Below are 19,282 nucleotides of genomic sequence, written 5' to 3' on the forward strand. Positions count from 1 at the left end.
ATTGCCCAGTTTGCATGAATATTCACATACAGACTCAAATGGTTAAAGTATCTTAATGTACATACTACTACACAAAATGTATATTTCATTTGAAAAATGTAGTAACAGACTAGAATCGAGTTGATGAAAAAGTGATGTGATCATTCATACTTGCAGACACACACAATTGGGTCATGTTGTGCTGTGTTTACAGGGAGTTACTTTTTATTCTTTTTGAACAGCACAGATACTGCCAGTGAGGAATTTCATGTAAAAGGAAGAGAGAACATTAAGCACGTGTGAACAGAGGAAATACAGAAATTAGGTAAGAAAAACTGTGAGAATGAGAATGATCAAGAAAACAAAAGTTTAGGCAATATGGAGGCTTGCTAGGAGTCTGTGCTGCATAAGGAAAGGTACTAAGGTATAAAGAAATGTGCTTGAATCATACATGCTTCTGAACAAGGCTTATTATTGATAATTCAGAGATATCAGGGGGAAAAAAATCATTTGTTATCTGTCTATATTTCTGATGCCTGTTCCAATTGGAATTCCCTCAAAGGGGTGACCACAGCAACAGTCTCCATAACGAAAGAACTCCAGTGCTGCTTCTTAGCCTGTAGTTCCCTACCCTTAACAGACCACTGCCAGAGGGCAAGTCTAGTGCAGAGTTTGCAGTGGCTCCTACCTAATGTTCCTAATGACTACTATCTAATGATCTTACCTACTACTACCTAATGTTTCTACCTAATAATTTGCTTAAATGTCCCTAATTACTAGTTCTACCTACTGCTTCTATCATTTGCAGAATAGTAGTTTCTCTTTGCCTCTTCTGCATGTACTTTGTTGGCATTAAATACACAATTTTATACTCTCCATCTCGTACATAACACATTAACTCTCATATCTTATTCTGCACACCAATTTTTCTTTCTTCATTCAAATGAAAATTCATTGCTGCACAACAATTGTACCATTTCTCCAGAGCAAATTGGAACAGTGCCACAGGTTGAGAAGGGTTGAATCATTCTCAGGCCCAGTTGACCACCATTAAGTAATTGGAACTACCCCATTTCCTTAGACACAGGCCTTAGGTGGGGCTCGTTTTGCAGGTTCAGCTAGGTGAGGATATTATAGTGAGAAAAGAACTCCTGTGCTGGAAATGAGATGTTTGAGGACAATATGTGGTGTGAGGTGGTTTGATTAAGTAATGAAAGGGTAAGAGAGATGTGTGGTAATAAAAAGAGTGCAACTGAGAGAGCAGAAGGGGGTGTTTTGAAATGGTTTGGTCACATGGAGAGAATGAGTGAGGAAAGATTGACAAAGAGGATATATGTGTCGGAGGTGGAGGGAATGAGGAGAAGTGGGAGACCAAATTGGAGGTGGAAAGATGGAGTGAAAGATTTTGAGTGATCGGGGCCTGAACATGCAGGAAGGTGAAAGGCGTGCAAGGAATAGAGTGAATTGGAACGATGTGGGATACCGGGGTCGACGTGCTGTCAATGGATTGAACCAGGGCATGTGAAGCGTCTAGGGTAAACCATGGAAAGTTCTGTGGGGCCTGGATGTGGAAAAGGAGCTGTGGTTTCGGTGCATTATACATGACAGCTAGAGACTGAGTGTGAACGAATGTGGCCTTTGTTGTCTTTTCCTAGCGCTACCTCGCACACATGCGGGGGGAGGGGGTTTTCATTTCATGTGTGGCGGGGTGGCGACGGGAATGAATAGGGGCAGACTATGAATTATGCACATGTGTATATATGTATATGTCTGTGTGTATATATATATATATATATATATATATATATATATATATATATATATATATATATATATATATATATATATATATATGTATGTATACGTTGAGAGGTATAGGTATGTATATGTGCATGTGGAAATGTATGCATATACATGTGTATGTGGGTGGGTTAGGCCATTCTTTCGTCTGTTTCCTTGCGCTACCTCGCTAACGCGGGAGACATATATATTCCTATGGGTCCACGGGGAAAATGAAACACGATAAGTTTCCAATGGCACTTTTGTTCAATTATAATGTGTTTAATCACCTACTTGTACAGGGAGTTCTACAGTCATGGGGTACCATCTCTTCAAATTCTTCATTACCGTTCAGCTTTTGAAACCGTGTGCTCTCTACTTCTACAATCACATGAGTAAGCTTACTCCATTCATCTACTACATTTAGAATTCATAAGTACTTCTTTACAACCTTACAAATTTCATGCTCAATTTCATGTACCCTTATTTACTCTGCTCCTACATCTTTCAAAGACCTGTTCAGTCTTCGTCATCGCTTTGATTTAAAACGTTATGAGTTTTGATGAAATAGCCCTTATCCCTTTCCCTTCAGTCACGGAGAAAAAAAATCAAGGCTTCTTACCTTACTTTGCAGCTCATCTTTCTTCATTCTGGTGCTATCTTTGCAGCCTATTAGTTCTTTGTGCTTCATCTAGTGCGGTGACCAAACCTAAGAGGCATATTCTAGGTTTGGCTTTATGTAAGATGGGAACAACTTGCTGAATATTTTTCTGTTCATATATTCGAATATCATTGTTATTTGCCAGCAGGTAGTTGGTCTCACTCGCTATTCTCCTAATGTGGGACTAGCGACAGGTGAGGTACTATGTCAACTCAAAAGTTCCTCTCAAAAACTGATTCCTGCGGCTTATTTCCTACTAGATAATACATGTATCGAAGCCTAATTTTACTGTGTCGCAACCTTATTAGTTCACATAGACTGGTAGTTTCATCAGTCAGGTATAACGAACACTTCAAAATTTGTCTATGTCCATTTTGTAAGTTAAATGCAGTCCTTGTCGCTTTTCACTTCCATCGCGAACTTGACATCATCTGCAAACTTATTCAAGCTGGAGTCCAATGTTTCGAGCAATTGCATAAATCACGAAAGGCAATGTTACACCTGATAAACCCAAACCTTTTCGAGAAGGCTCCTCTGACATGCGTCCTTTGCTCCATTCCACCAATATAATCTTTTATATGTGTAACTAGCGTCCCTCTTGGATTTCTCTGAAGATTCGGCTTATCTACCATCCTCCTTTTGAGTGTGATTTCCTATTTGTACCGTAAGGGGAGCGAATTTTACGCTCGTGGGTCCCCATCTCTTAAACATTATCATACATTTTAAATCTATGCATGCTGTAGGCAATCAGTATTCAGCATGTGATTGATCAATTTATTCCATCCATCCATCCATCTCTCTTATGTAAGAAAAGTACTTCCTTACATTTTTTTTCTTTACAGATTCTTGCTTAATTTCATGTTGTGTCCGTTATCCATTCATGCACCTCCCAAAGAACAGTTCACTGTCTACTTCATCGATCTATTCTTAACAGTTAAAGGTTGTGTTTAGGTCACCTCTCACTCTTCTCTCATCCAAGGTGGGTAAACCTAAGATGATTTTTTGTATTACTGACCGTCACACAAGCATAAGGCCGCCTGAGATGAAACACACACATATTCGAATCCTGGGCACTAGTTCACAGTCCACTCAACTTTTTATCCTTCCCTTGTGGAGGGATGGTTGGTAAAATGGGCACGTGGTATGCAGTCCACCCAGCCGTTCATCCTACCTTAGGGGCCAGTCGATAGAATATTGTATATATAAGGTTAAGAAAACGGGGCTACTGGGTGTAAAATTCTCTCTCCTTAAAACAAAGATAGTAATCACAACAAATTATTACACTTGTTGGCTAAAATATCATCACTTCTGTTAATATACCGAGCAAATGTAGCACAATGTCATTTGTCGATAAAAAGGATGAGAATTAAGGTTTTAGTTCAGAATAAATAAGCCACATCCATATTTTCGGAAAACACATCCATATTGTCTTGTGAATTATAATTTCATTTAGTTCTACTTTTTTTTTTTTTATATATATTCGTCAACGCAACTCGTGTTTTACCTTAAACGAAAACAACAACAAATACTGACCTCAGTCGAAGATCAAATAAACTTCTTACAAATTTTATATGAGCATTTAGAAAAAAATCTAATTTTAACAATGTATAAGATTTATGATACAATCAATTTCTATAACTTTTTGATGTTATTTGATTGACTTGCAAAGATAATCTAATTGAAATTACAGGACACAGCTATAGTTTTTAGTGTTTAATGATGGCGACTCTGTTGTACACAATAATTTACGTGTCTTCAATAACATTATCTTTATGTCGTGTTCCAGAAGGTACTGACTGTCTTCTTAAAGAATATGAGACATAAGCTGATATTTCCTGTTTGCATATTAAAACTGATACCTTGTGTAATGTGTGTTACTTCGAAATAAAGTATAGAAAGAAAAGGCGCCAGTTTGTCTGAGTGGGTGTGAGTTGGGTGTAATTTAAGCTGTGAATTCACTGTTTAGGCTGGTAATATGATAGTTGGTAAGGCAAATTTGTCGTTTACATATAATTTCACTGATGAGGAAATCTTGTTTCAACAAAGGGAATAGGCATTCTAACAGATCTAGATTGTTATTACCTGGGCTTTACTGATAGTACTGAATGTAATGTGTTGGTGCCATTAGCTGCCCACGATTATTCACAGTTCATGGGGTATCAATTTAGACGATTGATTGGTATCACAGGCTAAGCTTGATTTCTTTATTTGATATGAAACTGCATTTATTGTGATACAGGTAGTGTATATTATAAATGTGATTTGTCATAAGACGGTATAGCTTTGTTCCTAATGATTATACTTTCATTTCATTGCCAAACTTGCTTTATGTTTTCTAGATTATCATCATACTAATAATGTATGGTAAAGATTCATTTTAAATATGCATCAGTAAGAGTGTTGAGAAATGGCATGTCATGTTTTAGGTGCTTCCATTAATTAACTGTGATTACAGAAACACCTCTGGTCCAATACTTGGAATTTTATATTTTACTTCCTGGAATTTGGTATCATAACTTTTCACATAGATTTTTTGTTGTTACTGTTAGAAGTGTTTTAAAACTGTGGGATTATGCTGTAGTACCCTTTGCAGCTACTTTTGCTTAATCATTAACGTATTAATATTAGGGTCATGAGGGCTAGGAATATGTGGGGTAAAATAATATAAAATTTGGAAATCAAGGAATGTGCACTTTTGATATTGCATATCTCTGAGTAAAACGTACAGTACTCTACTTATTTCAGCCTTCTTCTTTCATTTGGTTGGCATTGTAATCAGTGAGTTCAAGTGTCTATTGATATACAAGAATCTGACCCAGTATGGGAGAGACCTGATTAGCATTTATTCAGACCCCAAATTACTGAGTACATTTGAAATTACCCAACATATTTACGGAACTTGGATTAATGTAGATTCACATGTTACAAGACATGATGCCATTCATCAGAATGAATGAATTAATAAAGGATGATAGGCATTTCTTCGAAATACAGACAAGTTTTCTTGTTTTATTGTAACATAATTCACTTTCTGTATTTACATATGGATTGATTAAAGCTCTATAGGATCAGAACAAGTGATAGGTCAACTGTCTGCAGGACAGTGATGTTATTCTCCATAAAAATCTGAACTACTCATCCTTTTCCCTTCCTCACCAGTACACCCCCTCCCTGACATGTGTCTGAGTTCCGTTGTGACTGACTGGTCAGATCTCGAAATGGATGTAAATCAGATGTCTGTCAGTATGGCATATAGAATTCATATACTTGTACAGCATTCTTTTTCCCTACTCAGTTTCTGTCATGATTATCTTGGTTTTTAATAACCAGCTGTGTTATTTGATTCTGTAATTTCATTTTACCTTTTATTTAAAATTCATTAGTTCATATTTTGTCATTTTTATTTTTTATTTTATATATTCTTATCTGGTCGTATGTATGGATGGTTGTAATTCGCATAGGTCTTAAGTAGTGGAGAGCTTGTTGTAAGTATTTAACTTGACATTTGATATTTTAGCTGAAATGTGCCAGTCAGACCCATGATTAAGTGTTGCACATATAATGTTAGGTAGATGACACAGCAAATGTCCATGAATACATTGGACAGTTAGATATTTTTTTGGTAAATATCAACTACTATCATAGTGGGTACTAGCTAAGGTTTTTACAAGAGTATTAACTAATTTATTCTGCAATTTTTCTGATGTGTATAACCCTTACTAATATTGCCAAATCCTAGCATTGCAGAGTAACACTGTTTTTCTACAATTTTTTTTTTTTTTTTTCCGGTCTCCCGGGTTTGCGAGGTAGCGCAAGGAAACAGACGAAAGAAATGGCCCAACCCACCCCCATACACATGTATATACATACGTCCACACACGCAAAATATACATACCTACACAGCTTTCCATGGTTTACCCCAGATGCTTCACATGCCCCGATTCAATCCACTGACAGCACGTCAACCCCGGTATACCACATCGCTCCACTTCACTCTATTCCTTGCCCTCCTTTCACCCTCCTGCATGTTCAGGCCCCGATCACACAAAATCTTTTTCACTCCATCTTTCCACCTCCAAGTTGGTCTCCCTCTTCTCCTCGTTCCCTCCACCTCCGACACATATATCCTCTTGGTCAATCTTTCCTCACTCATTCTCTCCATGTGCCCAAACCATTTCAAAACACCCTCTTCTGCTCTCTCAACCACGCTCTTTTTATTTCCACACATCTCTCTTACCCTTACGTTACTTACTCGGTCAAACCACCTCACACCACACATTGTCCTCAAACATCTCATTTCCCGCACATCCATCCTCCTGCGCACAACTCTATCCATAGCCCACGCCTCGCAACCATACAACATTGTTGGAACCACTATTCCTTCAAACATACTCATTTTTGCTTTCCGAGATAATGTTCTTGACTTCCACACATTCTTCAAGGCTCCCAGAATTTTCGCCCCCTCCCCCACCCTATGATCCACTTCCGCTTCCATGGTTCCATCCGCTGCCAGATCCACTCCCAGATATCTAAAACACTTCTCTTCCTCCAGTTTTTCTCCATTCAAACTCACCTCCCAATTGACTTGACCCTCAACCCTACTGTACCTAATAACCTTGCTCTTATTCACATTTACTCTTAACTTTCTTCTTTCACACACTTTACCAAACTCAGTCACCGGCTTCTGCAGTTTCTCACATGAATCAGCCACCAGCGCTGTATCATCAGCGAACAACAACTGACTCACTTCCCAAGCTCTCTCATCCCCAACAGACTTCATACTTGCCCCTCTTTCCAAAACTCTTGCATTCACCTCCCTAACAACCCCATCCATAAACAAATTAAACAACCATGGAGACATCACACACCCCTGCCGCAAACCTACATTCACTGAGAACCAATCACTTTCCTCTCTTCCTACGCGTACACATGCCTTACAACCTCGATAAAAACTTTTCACTGCTTCTAACAACTTGCCTCCCACACCATATATTCTTAATACCTTCCACAGAGCATCTCTATCAACTCTATCATATGCCTTCTCCAGATCCATAAATGCTACATACAAATCCATTTGCTTTTCTAAGTATTTCTCACATACAAATGTAAGACCTAAATTAAATCAAGTCATATCTTACATTACCTAGCCCAGCCTAGATTAGGCCAGATTTGCCTTGATTTTGTATTACGGTAAATTGAATATATGTTTCTTACCAAATTTAGGTGGTGAGAGGGCTGCGTCAGCATGGAAGAACTCATGGAGACTTTGTATAGGTTGAGAAAAATATTTCTTCAAATTCATTGCAGTCAAATGAAATAACTTGTGAAGATTATTAGGGTCTGGATCATTCTGAACCCTGGAATATCATTGCTGAAGCTTGCTTTAGATTCTCCTTCTTGGTCAAACCACCAACAGCTGAAGCATTTCTCTTACATGATCTGGGGTTCCTTTCGTCAATCATTTACTGTCCACCAGATTAACATCACACACACACCCATTCCAAACCAGTCAGCAGTCACTTAATCTAGGTCTTATTGTGAAAATGTTTATTGTTGTGCAAGCAGGTATCATATAGCTTAGCATACTTTTTATTTTGTTTTCCTTTTTGTGTTTTCTAATGTAATGTTTTCCTTATATTGTTATTACCGGTATTTAGTGTGCTTTCAATAATAAGTAAAGAAATCTAGTGTGTTTGAATGAGGTTTGGTGAAGGAACTGGCTGGCAGGCTTCATGTGTTGTGCCTTGCCTCACTCTTCCTCCATTATTGGGACAAGCGCCTTTCCTTGCACCCTTGAAAATTCTACAAAGTTGAATATTAATCATGTAATAACTATTTGTATTTATTTAATTTCTGTTAATTGTTTTGGTTATTTTCTGGTTCAGTTTTCAAGGCTCTTTCTTTTGTGTATGGGCTCCATAGACGGAGAGGCACGGTAGAGGTTGGGACTAGAATGTTATCACGTTAGTGTTTAGTGGTGATACTACTTCAAACCTGGGTTGTGGAATCCCAAGCAAAGGGTCAAATGGTCAAGGCTTCAAATTTTGCTAAGCTTTTCTTTTTGTTGGGAATTAAGACATTACCAAAACTGATAGTTTTCTAGTGAATTTGTTGGCCATTAGTTTCATATTTCTGATTGTATATGAAGTAGTTTCACATTGCCGTGCAGGTTGGTATTATCATTTTATTATGCAGTTCACTTTTCATGTTTAGTAAACTAAATTTCCATAAATTTTCCATATTTAGGCATCCTGAATAATGACAACAGTGAAATACACGAAGATGAGATATGGAGAGGAGGAAGGCACGATGAAATTGATACTGTACAATCAGATTTACGGCCAGAAAATGAAGAATTCAAGAATGATAATGTAGACTTTAAAGCAGATGGTACTGTGGGTCAAGCTACTCTACAAAACAACTCACAGGTGAGCTTTTTTTTTTACTTGTGTTGTAATTATCATTTTCTGCATTCAGAGGAGGTTAGTTTAAGTAATGTCTTAAATATTTCTGTTACAGTGTATTTTTATTTTTCCTGCAGGTAAATATTTATACCTGTAAATCTCTATACGAGGAGAAAGGGGAGACCAAATTGGAGGTGAAGGATAGAATGAAAATGATTTTGAGTGTCTGGGGCCTGAATCTACAGGAGGGTGAAAGGTGTGCATGAGATAGAGTGAACTGGAGTGTTGTGGTGTTCAAGGAGCGACATGCTGTCAGTCGACTGAACTAGGCAGCTTGGGGTAATCACCGAAAGGTCTGTAGGACCTGTTGCGGTTGGTAACTGTGATGTTAATGCATTACATATGATGGATAGAGAATTATATAAGTGAATGAGGCCTTTTCTTCATTTTTTCCCGGTGGTACCTCACAAATGCTGTTAATGGTGAACAAGTTTGAAAAAAACTCTTTATATATTTGTTTTACAGAATATGATGTACAAATTTGCTAAAAAATTCTGTCATTTGGTACTTACTACTTCGCCTGTTAAAAGGTGATGTGTCCTGAACAATATATTATGCCTCTTGACAGTTCACTGTGAATGTTCTTTATATTGTGTGGGGCTTTCAGAAATTACTGGCAATTAAGTCATTTGTTTATTCATTTATAAGTGCCCAAGGATGTAGGAACAAAAGCAGATGACTAAACCATAGCAGAAATTGTTTTCTTGTGGCTCCTTCCTCTTTTCAAAGCCTTTATTTACAAATTGATATAGAAGATTTCCAGACCCCCATTTCTCCCTTTCCTAGTTGCCTTCTTTGACATGAAGATGCTTGGAGAGTATTCTTTTTTCCCTATTCCCAGGGGTAGCAATGCTGTTTCCTGTGGGGCAGGATAGCGCCAGGAATGGATGAAGGCAAGCAAGTATGAATATGTACATGTGTATATACGTCTGTGTATGTATATGTAATATGTTGATATCTATATGTATTTGTATGTATATGTACATGTATGGGCATTTATGTATATATAGTGGATCATAGGGTGGGGGAGGGGGCGAAAATTTTGGGAGCCTTGAAAAATGTGTGGAAGTCGAGAACATTATCTCGGAAAGCAAAAATGGGTATGTTTGAGGGAATAGTGGTTCCAACAATGTTGTATGGTTGCGAGGCGTGGGCTATGGATAGAGATGTGCGCAGGAGGATGGATGTGCTGGAAATGAGATGTTTGAGGACAATGTGTGGTGTGAGGTGGTTTGATCGAGTAAGTAACGTAAGGGTAAGAGAGATGTGTGGAAATAAAAAGAGCGTGGTTGAGAGAGCAGAAGAGGGTGTTTTGAAATGGTTTGGGCACATGGAGAGAATGAGTGAGGAGAGATTGACCAAGAGGATATATGTGTCGGAGGTGGAGGGAACGAGGAGAAGAGGGAGACCAAATTGGAGGTGGAAAGATGGAGTGAAAAAGATTTTGTGTGATTATTATCATTATTATTATATGCTTGTTCATCATTTCTCAGATAAGGGAGTTAGCACCAGAAAGTGGGGGCTGGAAATCTTTCCTTTCCATGTTATGTTGAAATTTGTTATAGTTACTGTTATGATTATTATTATAATTGTTATTATTATGATTAGTTTTAGGTTGAGAAGGGAGAAACAGGTAGTGTTTTTGAGGAAAGGAACCTGGATGCTCTCACTCTGAGCAAAACAAAGCTAAAAGGCAAAGGGGAAGGATGGTTTAGGGGTAATGTTGGGTTAGTGTGAGGGAGAGAACTAAGAAAGGGTAGCACAGTTGCAGAAGGAGGAACTGTGGAATGTGTGAAAGAGTGTAAAGAGTGGGCCTTAGACTGATACAGGTTAAAATGGAATGAATTACAAAGGGTGGGTGATTGTTAGTGCTGTGTACTCAAGCATTTGCTCTTCTGTATAAGGCTTTTACACCATCCAACATTTATCCCCCAACCCCATATGTCCAACCCCATATGTCCTTAAAACATCCCATAAAGCATTCACTTGACCCTGTTGTGTGCTTTCTCCAAGTCCATAAAAGCTGCATACAGCTTCTAACTTGTTACTAGATACTTTTCCATGGGCATTCTCACAGCAATAGTCTTATCCACACATCTCCCATCTTTTCCTAAAAACATCTTGCTCCTTGCGTATTCTACATTCAGTCATTTCCATCACTCTATGAGTGAATGAGTGAGGAGACTGGACATCCTCCTATCTTTTATGGTGACTTTCCTAAAGAAAAGAAAAAAAAGTGAAGGAGCGAAGTGAGGATTTTTGTCCCAGAGACTCAGTCATCTGTACCTGGTGGTACCCTATTAAGGTGAGAAGCAGAACAAAATTCTTTTTAAAAAGAGTTATTATGTTAGAGGAGGTAACTGCCTGACATTTCTAACCAATTGTTGTACTTAATCTGACTTTTCAGTTATGCTTTGTTTAAGTGTTTTATCATATGGATATATTTTGATAGGTTCATATGTTTTTCAGCTTAGTGGAGAAGAAACTATGGATTTTATGGATAATGGTTTGTTAGACATGCTACAGAATACATCCATGGTTGTGTCAGCAGTAAGCGAGGCACCTGGTAGCAACATGAATACAAAAAATACGGAACTGCAAGATGAGTATGACAGCTATGAAAAGATATCTTGCATTAAGTGCAATCAACCACATTGTAATAGTCTCACCAAATGTCACAATGCTATTATGGTAATTTGATACTGTCTATGGTACAATTTTATTCTTGATTGACAAAAAGGAAGACATGATGACGTCAATATTTTTTTATATTAATGAAGATGTAATATGACTATAGATTCCATGTTGAGGTACAAGTATATGATAGTTATTGAGATATCAGATTGTTACATGTTGCTATGCATTTAGTTAAGTTTGCTCAAAGATATCATCTTTGTGTTTTTTTCCAATGTTTCATTAGTGTTGGAAGGCACGATCTCGCAATGAAGCTGGTGAACTACAGGATGCCCGTGGATGTATATCTAAACCTGATCATGTGCCTATGCAGTGTGGCATTAAAGAAGGCCACCTTAAACCCCTAAGAATAGATTGCTGTCAAACTAGCTACTGTAACAATGGTAGTTTTCCAGTTCTACCTCCTGCAGATACAAGTATGTTAATTGAATTTGAATAAGAACATGTGAAGATCATGTGTAAGCAAAGATATTGTTTTTTTTCTGATGTCCTTGAAACTTATACTTGGTATACTTGGTTATGTGTTTGGGTAGTTTATGAATCTGTTCAGACTTATAGCTGTTGATAACTGAAATTTGAGGAATATTCTGTTAGTGGAATTGATGTATGATGTAAAGAAATAGCAACAGGATTAAAATGGTATAGTAGTACTGGGAGTTTTGTGTGGATAAGAGGCATGGGCTGTTGATGAAAATGTACAGAAGGTGCATGTTTTGGAAATAACATTTTTAAAGACAATATGTGGTGTAAGGAGGATTGATCAAGTAAGTAATGATGTAATGATAGGGTGAAAGAGAGTTGTGGGTATGAGAACAAGATGGGTAAGAGAGCTGAAGAGGATGTGCTGAAAAGGTTTAGACATGATGAGATTGAATGAGACCTTAACAAAGAGGATGTATGTATCAGAAGTGGATGGGACAAAGAGAATGGGGAAAACTGAATTAGAAGTGGAAGGATGGAGTGAAAAAGGTTTTGAGTGCTTGGAGCCTGAATGTGTAAGGTGAAAGCATGCATGGGATAGAGCGAGATGGAGTGATGTAGTTTACAGGGGATGATGTGCTGTCAATGGACTAAATCTGGCTTATGAAGCAACATTACATTTGCTTGGGTTGAATTTCATGAACCATGTATGAGATCAACTTTGGGAGACTGTTTAGGCCCTTAAATAAGGCGTTGCAATCCTCGATTTTGACTGACTTATTATTGTCATCCTTAGGGTTAGTGTAGAACGCTTCCCATATATCTCCTTTGTGTCATAATGCTACTAAGGAGGTGGGTCAGGGGGCTGCAGATCTTCCCTTTTTATCACTTTCTAATGTTAGAAACATTAGAAAGAATCACTGAAGATTTTCCTGTAAAGCTTATTTGTCTGTATATGGAATTGTCTGGTTAAGATAGGAAAAGGTGAGCAGGTATTTATGTCTATTGAAAGAAAATATCTCAACTTATTTTGTAAATAAACTTATTTTGTATATATATTTATAGATACTTATTTCTTTAACAGGGACAATTGAGGGATCTGAGGTGATAAGAGTCCTTGTCATCCATGTTGTTCCTGTCTTGGTGGTTGCAGTTATTGCAATAGTTGTAATCCTCCTATTATGTCGTGCCCATAATCGTAGGATGCGGGAGTATGCAGCAGCAGCTGCAGCATCTGCCTTACCTCCTCACCATGCCTTGTATCGAGATGAGCTCAGAGTAACCGCAGCAGGAGATTCAACATTACAAGTAAGTCTTGAAGATTATTTTAATTTCATGGAAAAGTCTGTCCATAGTTGCTTTTTCTGTAGATCCATTACCTTGAATATGGTTTGCAAGTTGTCGTAAAGGTATTCTTAAGTTTGCCATCATATTGCATTCATAAGTTGAGAGTTTGCTTAAGCCTTCAGATGTTCTAGTTAATTTCTTCCACAGAATTGAAGATTCTGGAAGCTGTTTTCAGATTTTTCTTAAATCTCGTGTCATGTTTTCAAACAAACAAGACTAAAGAAGGATACGCAGTTATTTTAGTAAAAAAAAATACTCAAAGGAATTTGGATTCTGATGGACTTGAGATTTTTTTTAGCCTGTCTTACTTGGGTGAACTTTTGTGACTGATCTCTCCAGAAGGATTCCTTAGTTTTAACATGTCAGCAGTAGTGATATATTTGTCTCCTTTGCTTGTTTATTATAAGCCTTTGTAACCACCATGCTCCAAAGACTTCATGAAAGATGCTTCCAGTCTGGGGTAGGTACTTTTTTGCCATTATTGGTAAGAGGTATTTAGGATCAGGAAGAATTAGGAAAGAAGGAATGCCTTGAAGTGATTATTGGAGGCTTTAGAATTACCTGATGCAATTTCAGTGATTGAAGAAAGTAGAAGAATAGGTGGTTAAAACTAAGTTGAAAGGGGGCAGCTTGTTATGGTTACATTTGACTTAGAATTACCAAACCTGGAAGTACCTAAGAAATCTTATTAATGTAAAAGACATGGTAGAATTGAGTGGGGTATTCATCAGATTTAATAAATCATAGGAAGAGATGGAAAGAAGCAAAGAATACAGTAAAAGTCAAAGAACTGGAGAAGCCAAATGAGGCTAGAGGGCAAGGCAGCTCCTCCAGCACTGCATAGAAAGTAGGGATGTTTGAAGATGATATTTTGAGACTGGAAGTAGTGTATTTAAGTGTTGATGGGTTGATAGATAATGGTAAAGAGCTGAAGTGAAGGATCATGTAAGGGAAAGTGCACCTGATAATTTTGGAGTCATGAACTTAAAGCTTATTAAAGAGATAAGATCTCAGTTGTTCTCCACAGAGGGGTACATGACCATTAAGAGAGTAAGAGAAGGTAGTGGAGGGAGAGCATTGCCTCTTGATAAAAGATGGCTTTAAGTTTCAAGAAATAGTGGAGGATGGCCCATTTAGACAGTAGATAATGGGAAGGGTAACTGTTGTGAAGAAGTGTATAGTGGTGTTAATATTATAATTTGCCTAAAAAAAAATATCAACAATCCAAAGCAAATAGAAAATTATAACAATGAAGGAACAATCAGGGTGGTATATGAAGTTGTAAGACATTCTCTTCTCGTAAACAGTTAAGTATTGGGAATGGAGGATTTCAGTTACAAAGAGATAGATTGAGAAAATTTGGATTCTAATGGTGACGAGAAGTCAAGGAAACATAAGTTTTTATAATGTATACTGGATAATTCCCTCTACCAATATATCAGTGAGCACAAGATGAGTGGGACTGATTAATTGCTAGAGCTCTTCTTAGAGAAAAAGGAAGGCAAGGTGGCTCACTTGTATCTGGACTCGCAGAAATTATTTGACACTGTAATGATGAATGGGTAGCAGATTGAGAAGCCAGATCACACGGCAGGAATAAGGAGAAAACTTACTCGATGGATAGAAGGGTCTCCATGTTTTTTATAGTTTAGTTTTAACTGTAGCCAGGGGTATTGCCACTTACAGTTAATGAATTTTTTTTTTTCCTTTTTCTGCACAGGAAATCTTCAGTGATTCCATTACATCAGGAAGTGGATCAGGTCTGCCACTACTCATTCAGCGTACTCTTGCCAAGCAGATTTGGCTTGCTGAAGTTATTGGGAAGGTAAGGTTGTCATATCTATATGCTTTATATATTTTACCACCTCCTTCCTTTTAAGGCAGCTTGATTCAGGTGAGTATGCAGTCTGTTGCAGATGAGAGAGCTTGGGAAGTGAGTCAGTTGTTCACTGATGATACAGCGCTGGTGGCTGATTCGGGTGAGAAAGTGCAGAAGCTGGTGACTGAGTTTGGTAAAGTGGGTGAAGGAAGAAAGCTGAGAGTAAATGTGAATAAGAGCAAGGCTATTAGGTACAGTAGGGTTGAGGGACAAGTCAATTGGGAGGTAAATTTGAATGGAGAAAAACTGGAGGAAGTGAAGTGTTTTAGATATCTGAGTGGATTTGGCAGCAGATGGAACCATGGAAGCGGAAGTGAATCATAGGGTGGGTGAGGGGGTGAAGGTTCTGGGAGCATTGAAGAATGTGTGGAAGTCGAGAACGTTATCTTGGAAAGTAAAAATGGGTATGTGTGAAGGAGTAAATAAATGAATATGTATATATACATAGTTATTTATATTTATTATACTTTGTCACTGTCTCCCCTATTAGTGAGGTAGCGCAAGGAAACAGACGAAAGAATGGCCCAACCCACCCACCTACACATGTATATAAAGACACGTCCACACACGCACATATACATACCTATACATTTCAGTGTATACATATATATACATACACAGACATATACATGTATACGCATGTACAACATTCATACTTGCTGCCTTTATTAATCTCCGTTGCCACCCCGCCACACATGAAATGACATCCCCCCTCCCCCCGCATACCCGTGATGTAGCGCTAGGAAAAGACAACAAAGGTTACATTCGTTCACACTCAGTCTCTAGCTGTCATGTATAATGCACTGAAACCACAGCTCCCTTTCCACATGCAGGCCCCACAAAACTTTCCATGCCTTGGTTCAATCCATTGACAGCATGTCGACCCCGGTATACCACATCGTTCCAATTTGCTGTTCCTTGCATGCCTTTCACCCTCTTGCATGTTCAGGCCCCGATCGCTCAAAATCTTTTTCACTCCATCCTTCCACCTCCAGTTTGGTCTCCCACTTCTCGTTCCCTCTACCTCTGACACATATATCCTCTTTGTCAATCTTTCCACACTCATTCTCTCTATGTGACCAAACCATTTCAAAACACCCTCTTCTGTTCTCTCAACCACACTCTTTGTATTACCATACGTCTCTCTTACTCTTTCATTACTTACTCGATCCTACCTAATGTTCTTACCAACTACATCTACTTAATGTTTCTGTCTAATATTCCTGCCTAATGTTACAACCTACTACTTCTACCTAATGCTCCCAGCTTATGCTCTTACCTATTACTTCTACCTAATGTTTCTTCCTAAAGCCCCTTTCCAACATTCTTACCTGCTACTTCTGTGTTGACCCCATCATTTTACCAAAAGGCAGGGCTAGGCCAGAGTGCTCACCAGAAAATCTAGAGTTTCAAAGAATGAGTTGTGTGTATTAATTGTTGTCAGGTATTAATTGTGACAAGAGATTTTGTTTGTGGACAGAATACCAGCAGTCCACATACAGGAGAGGCAGAAAGAAAAGGCAGCTACTTGGGTCAAAGGAATGCAGCTTGACAAAAATGTTGTCCCTCACTAACCCTCCCAGTACTCCAAGCATTATTAAAGAATCTTTTGTTATTAATATAGCAGACAGGTAAACCTTTTTGAAATAACACTAAAATCAAAAGTTGCTGTTAATTGGAGGAATGATAGTAAGTTAATGGAAAGTGTAAACATTTGGGGCTCAGAACGATCAGAAAGTATTAGAGATTCTATATTAATGGACACCTAGACCAGACATTCAAAGTCACAGCACAAATACCTACGTAGTGAACCAGACGAGACAGGTTGTGGAGAATACAATAGGCTTGTGGGTGGCAGCCTCAAACATCATGACTGATGAGAGCAGTAATACAAGTAGGTCCTAGAATTAAGTGTATAGATAGATGAGCCTTTGTTATCTATTTAAGAGATAATTAAGCATCAGACTTATTCTTATTGCCTTAACATAGCTCCAGTTTCTTTGAAAGAGGGGTTTGCAAGAAGTTTCTAATTTTACATTCATTTTCATTTTGCCATCCTGCAGGGTCGATATGGTGAAGTTTGGTGTGGCATATGGCAAGGGGAGAAGGTAGCTGTGAAGATATTTTTCTCACGTGATGAAGCATCTTGGGCTCGAGAAACTGAAATCTATAGGTTGGTGTGAAGTATCATCATTTTGAATGTCAGTAGATGTTGGATATAGTAGAATTAAGAAGCTAAGTTTTACAGAAGTTGATTGGGTATTTTGATGTTTGTTTAATTTATATGTATTTTTTTAACTGCCTTAAGTTGCTGATGTTTGTCAGCTTCTAACTTTTCAAAAACCATGAAAAATATTGATTCAAATATTGATTTGATAATATTTTTACATATGATTAGATTCTGTTCCTAGAATCTTAATCCAAAAGATCCTTGGCAAAGATTTCACTTGTCAGTAATTCTTATTTACCTTATCCAGCTAACTGTGTATCATGTATCTGCTTCTTGCTTAAGAGTAATATGTATGTGTTGGTTATTTGTTATGTGATTACTCTGCAAAGATGTTTGATTATGATATATTTTGAAAGGCCTTCATGTTAACAGTAGTTCACCTTTTGTCACCATCACCCATGAAAGCACCACAGATGGGGGGGCAGTGGTTGTCCTTCCCACACACAGCAGAGCTTGAAAGAAGTGCATATAAAAGTCCTGTTTAGGCAGAGGTCAGACCTTTTTACAGAAAGCCTGAATATTAAAACATAGCATCAGACTTTCCCAACAGCTCTTTTCATTGGTCCATGCAGTTATGACTTTCAAAAGCAAAGGAAACAATCATCAAAAGTCATACCCCCTGAACTGGAGTCAGGTTGTATTCAAAATGTCAGCTAGCCCACCAGAAAAACCCAGGCTGTAGTCAAAATGTCAGCCAGCCCACCAGAAAAATCCCGTCTACAGTTACTTCAGTTTGGGCATTTGACTGATTCCAGGAAATGAGGAAGTAGTTAGTCATTGCATTGTTGTAAGATGTAAAGATTTTATCCAAAAAGGTTATATGCATTTTATTTGCAAAGTTCTTTTATGTCCTCAAGACTGCCCAGACTGATTATGCTTTAAAGGGAAATTTTTGAATCCTAGAAATATTTATGTATGTATGTATGTATATATATATATATATATATATATATATATATATATATATATATATATATATATATATATATATATATATTATCCCTGGGGATAGGGGAGCAAGAATACTTCCTACGTATTCCCTGCGTGTCGTAGAAGGCAACTAAAAGGGGAGGGAGCGGGGGGCTGGAAATCCTCCCCTCTTGTTTCTTTTTTTTTTTTTTTTTCCAAAAGAAGGAACAGAGAATTGGGCCAGGTGAGGGTAGTCCCTCAAAGGCCCAGTCATCTGTTCTTAACGCTACCTCGCTAATGCGGGAAATGGCGAATAGTTTGAAAGAAAGAAAAAAAAATATATATATATATATATATATATATATATATATATATATATATATATTTATATTTATATATATTTATTTTTTTTTTTTTTTTTTTTTTTATACTTTGTCGCTGTCTCCCGCGTTTGCGAGGTAGCGCAAGGAAACAGACGAAAGAAATGGCCCAACCCCCCCCCCCCATACACATGTACATACACACGTCCACACACGCAAATATACATACCTACACAGCTTTCCATGGTTTACCCCAGACGCTTCACATGCCTTGCTTCAATCCACTGACAGCACGTCAACCCCTGTATACCACATGACTCCAATTCACTCTATTTCTTGCCCTCCTTTCACCCTCCTGCATGTTCAGGCCCCGATCACACAAAATCTTTTTCACTCCATCTTTCCACCTCCAATTTGGTCTCCCTCTTCTCCTCGTTCCCTCCACCTCCGACACATATATCCTCTTGGTCAATCTCTCCTCACTCATTCTCTCCATGTGCCCAAACCATTTCAAAACACCCTCTTCTGCTCTCTCAACCACGCTCTTTTTATTTCCACACATCTCTCTTACCCTTACGTTACTTACTCGCTCAAACCACC

The 19,282-nt window shown here is 38.0% G+C and overlaps 1 protein-coding gene across 2 annotated transcripts in view; it reads left to right on the plus strand.

The window, feature by feature from the left end:
- Positions 1-3,311: 3,311 nt before the first annotated feature.
- The window catches only part of sax (type I BMP receptor saxophone), a 33,679-nt gene continuing 17,708 nt past the window's right edge, over positions 3,312-19,282 (plus strand). Inside the window, exons 1-7 of one of the 2 annotated variants that reach the window (XM_071693949.1) lie at positions 3,312-3,398; positions 8,666-8,847; positions 11,353-11,574; positions 11,804-11,993; positions 13,082-13,305; positions 15,065-15,169; positions 17,287-17,396. In XM_071693949.1, coding sequence (XP_071550050.1) covers positions 11,371-11,574; positions 11,804-11,993; positions 13,082-13,305; positions 15,065-15,169; positions 17,287-17,396 — 833 coding nt within the window. In that variant the 5' untranslated portion in view covers positions 3,312-3,398; positions 8,666-8,847; positions 11,353-11,370. Of the gene's footprint in view, positions 3,399-4,082; positions 4,209-8,665; positions 8,848-11,352; positions 11,575-11,803; positions 11,994-13,081; positions 13,306-15,064; positions 15,170-17,286; positions 17,397-19,282 lie in introns of those variants that run through there. The other variant, XM_071693948.1, reaches the window with a different exon arrangement.

This window comes from Panulirus ornatus, chromosome 56, assembly GCF_036320965.1.
Source record: "Panulirus ornatus isolate Po-2019 chromosome 56, ASM3632096v1, whole genome shotgun sequence".
Taxonomy (NCBI): Eukaryota; Metazoa; Arthropoda; class Malacostraca; order Decapoda; family Palinuridae; genus Panulirus; species Panulirus ornatus.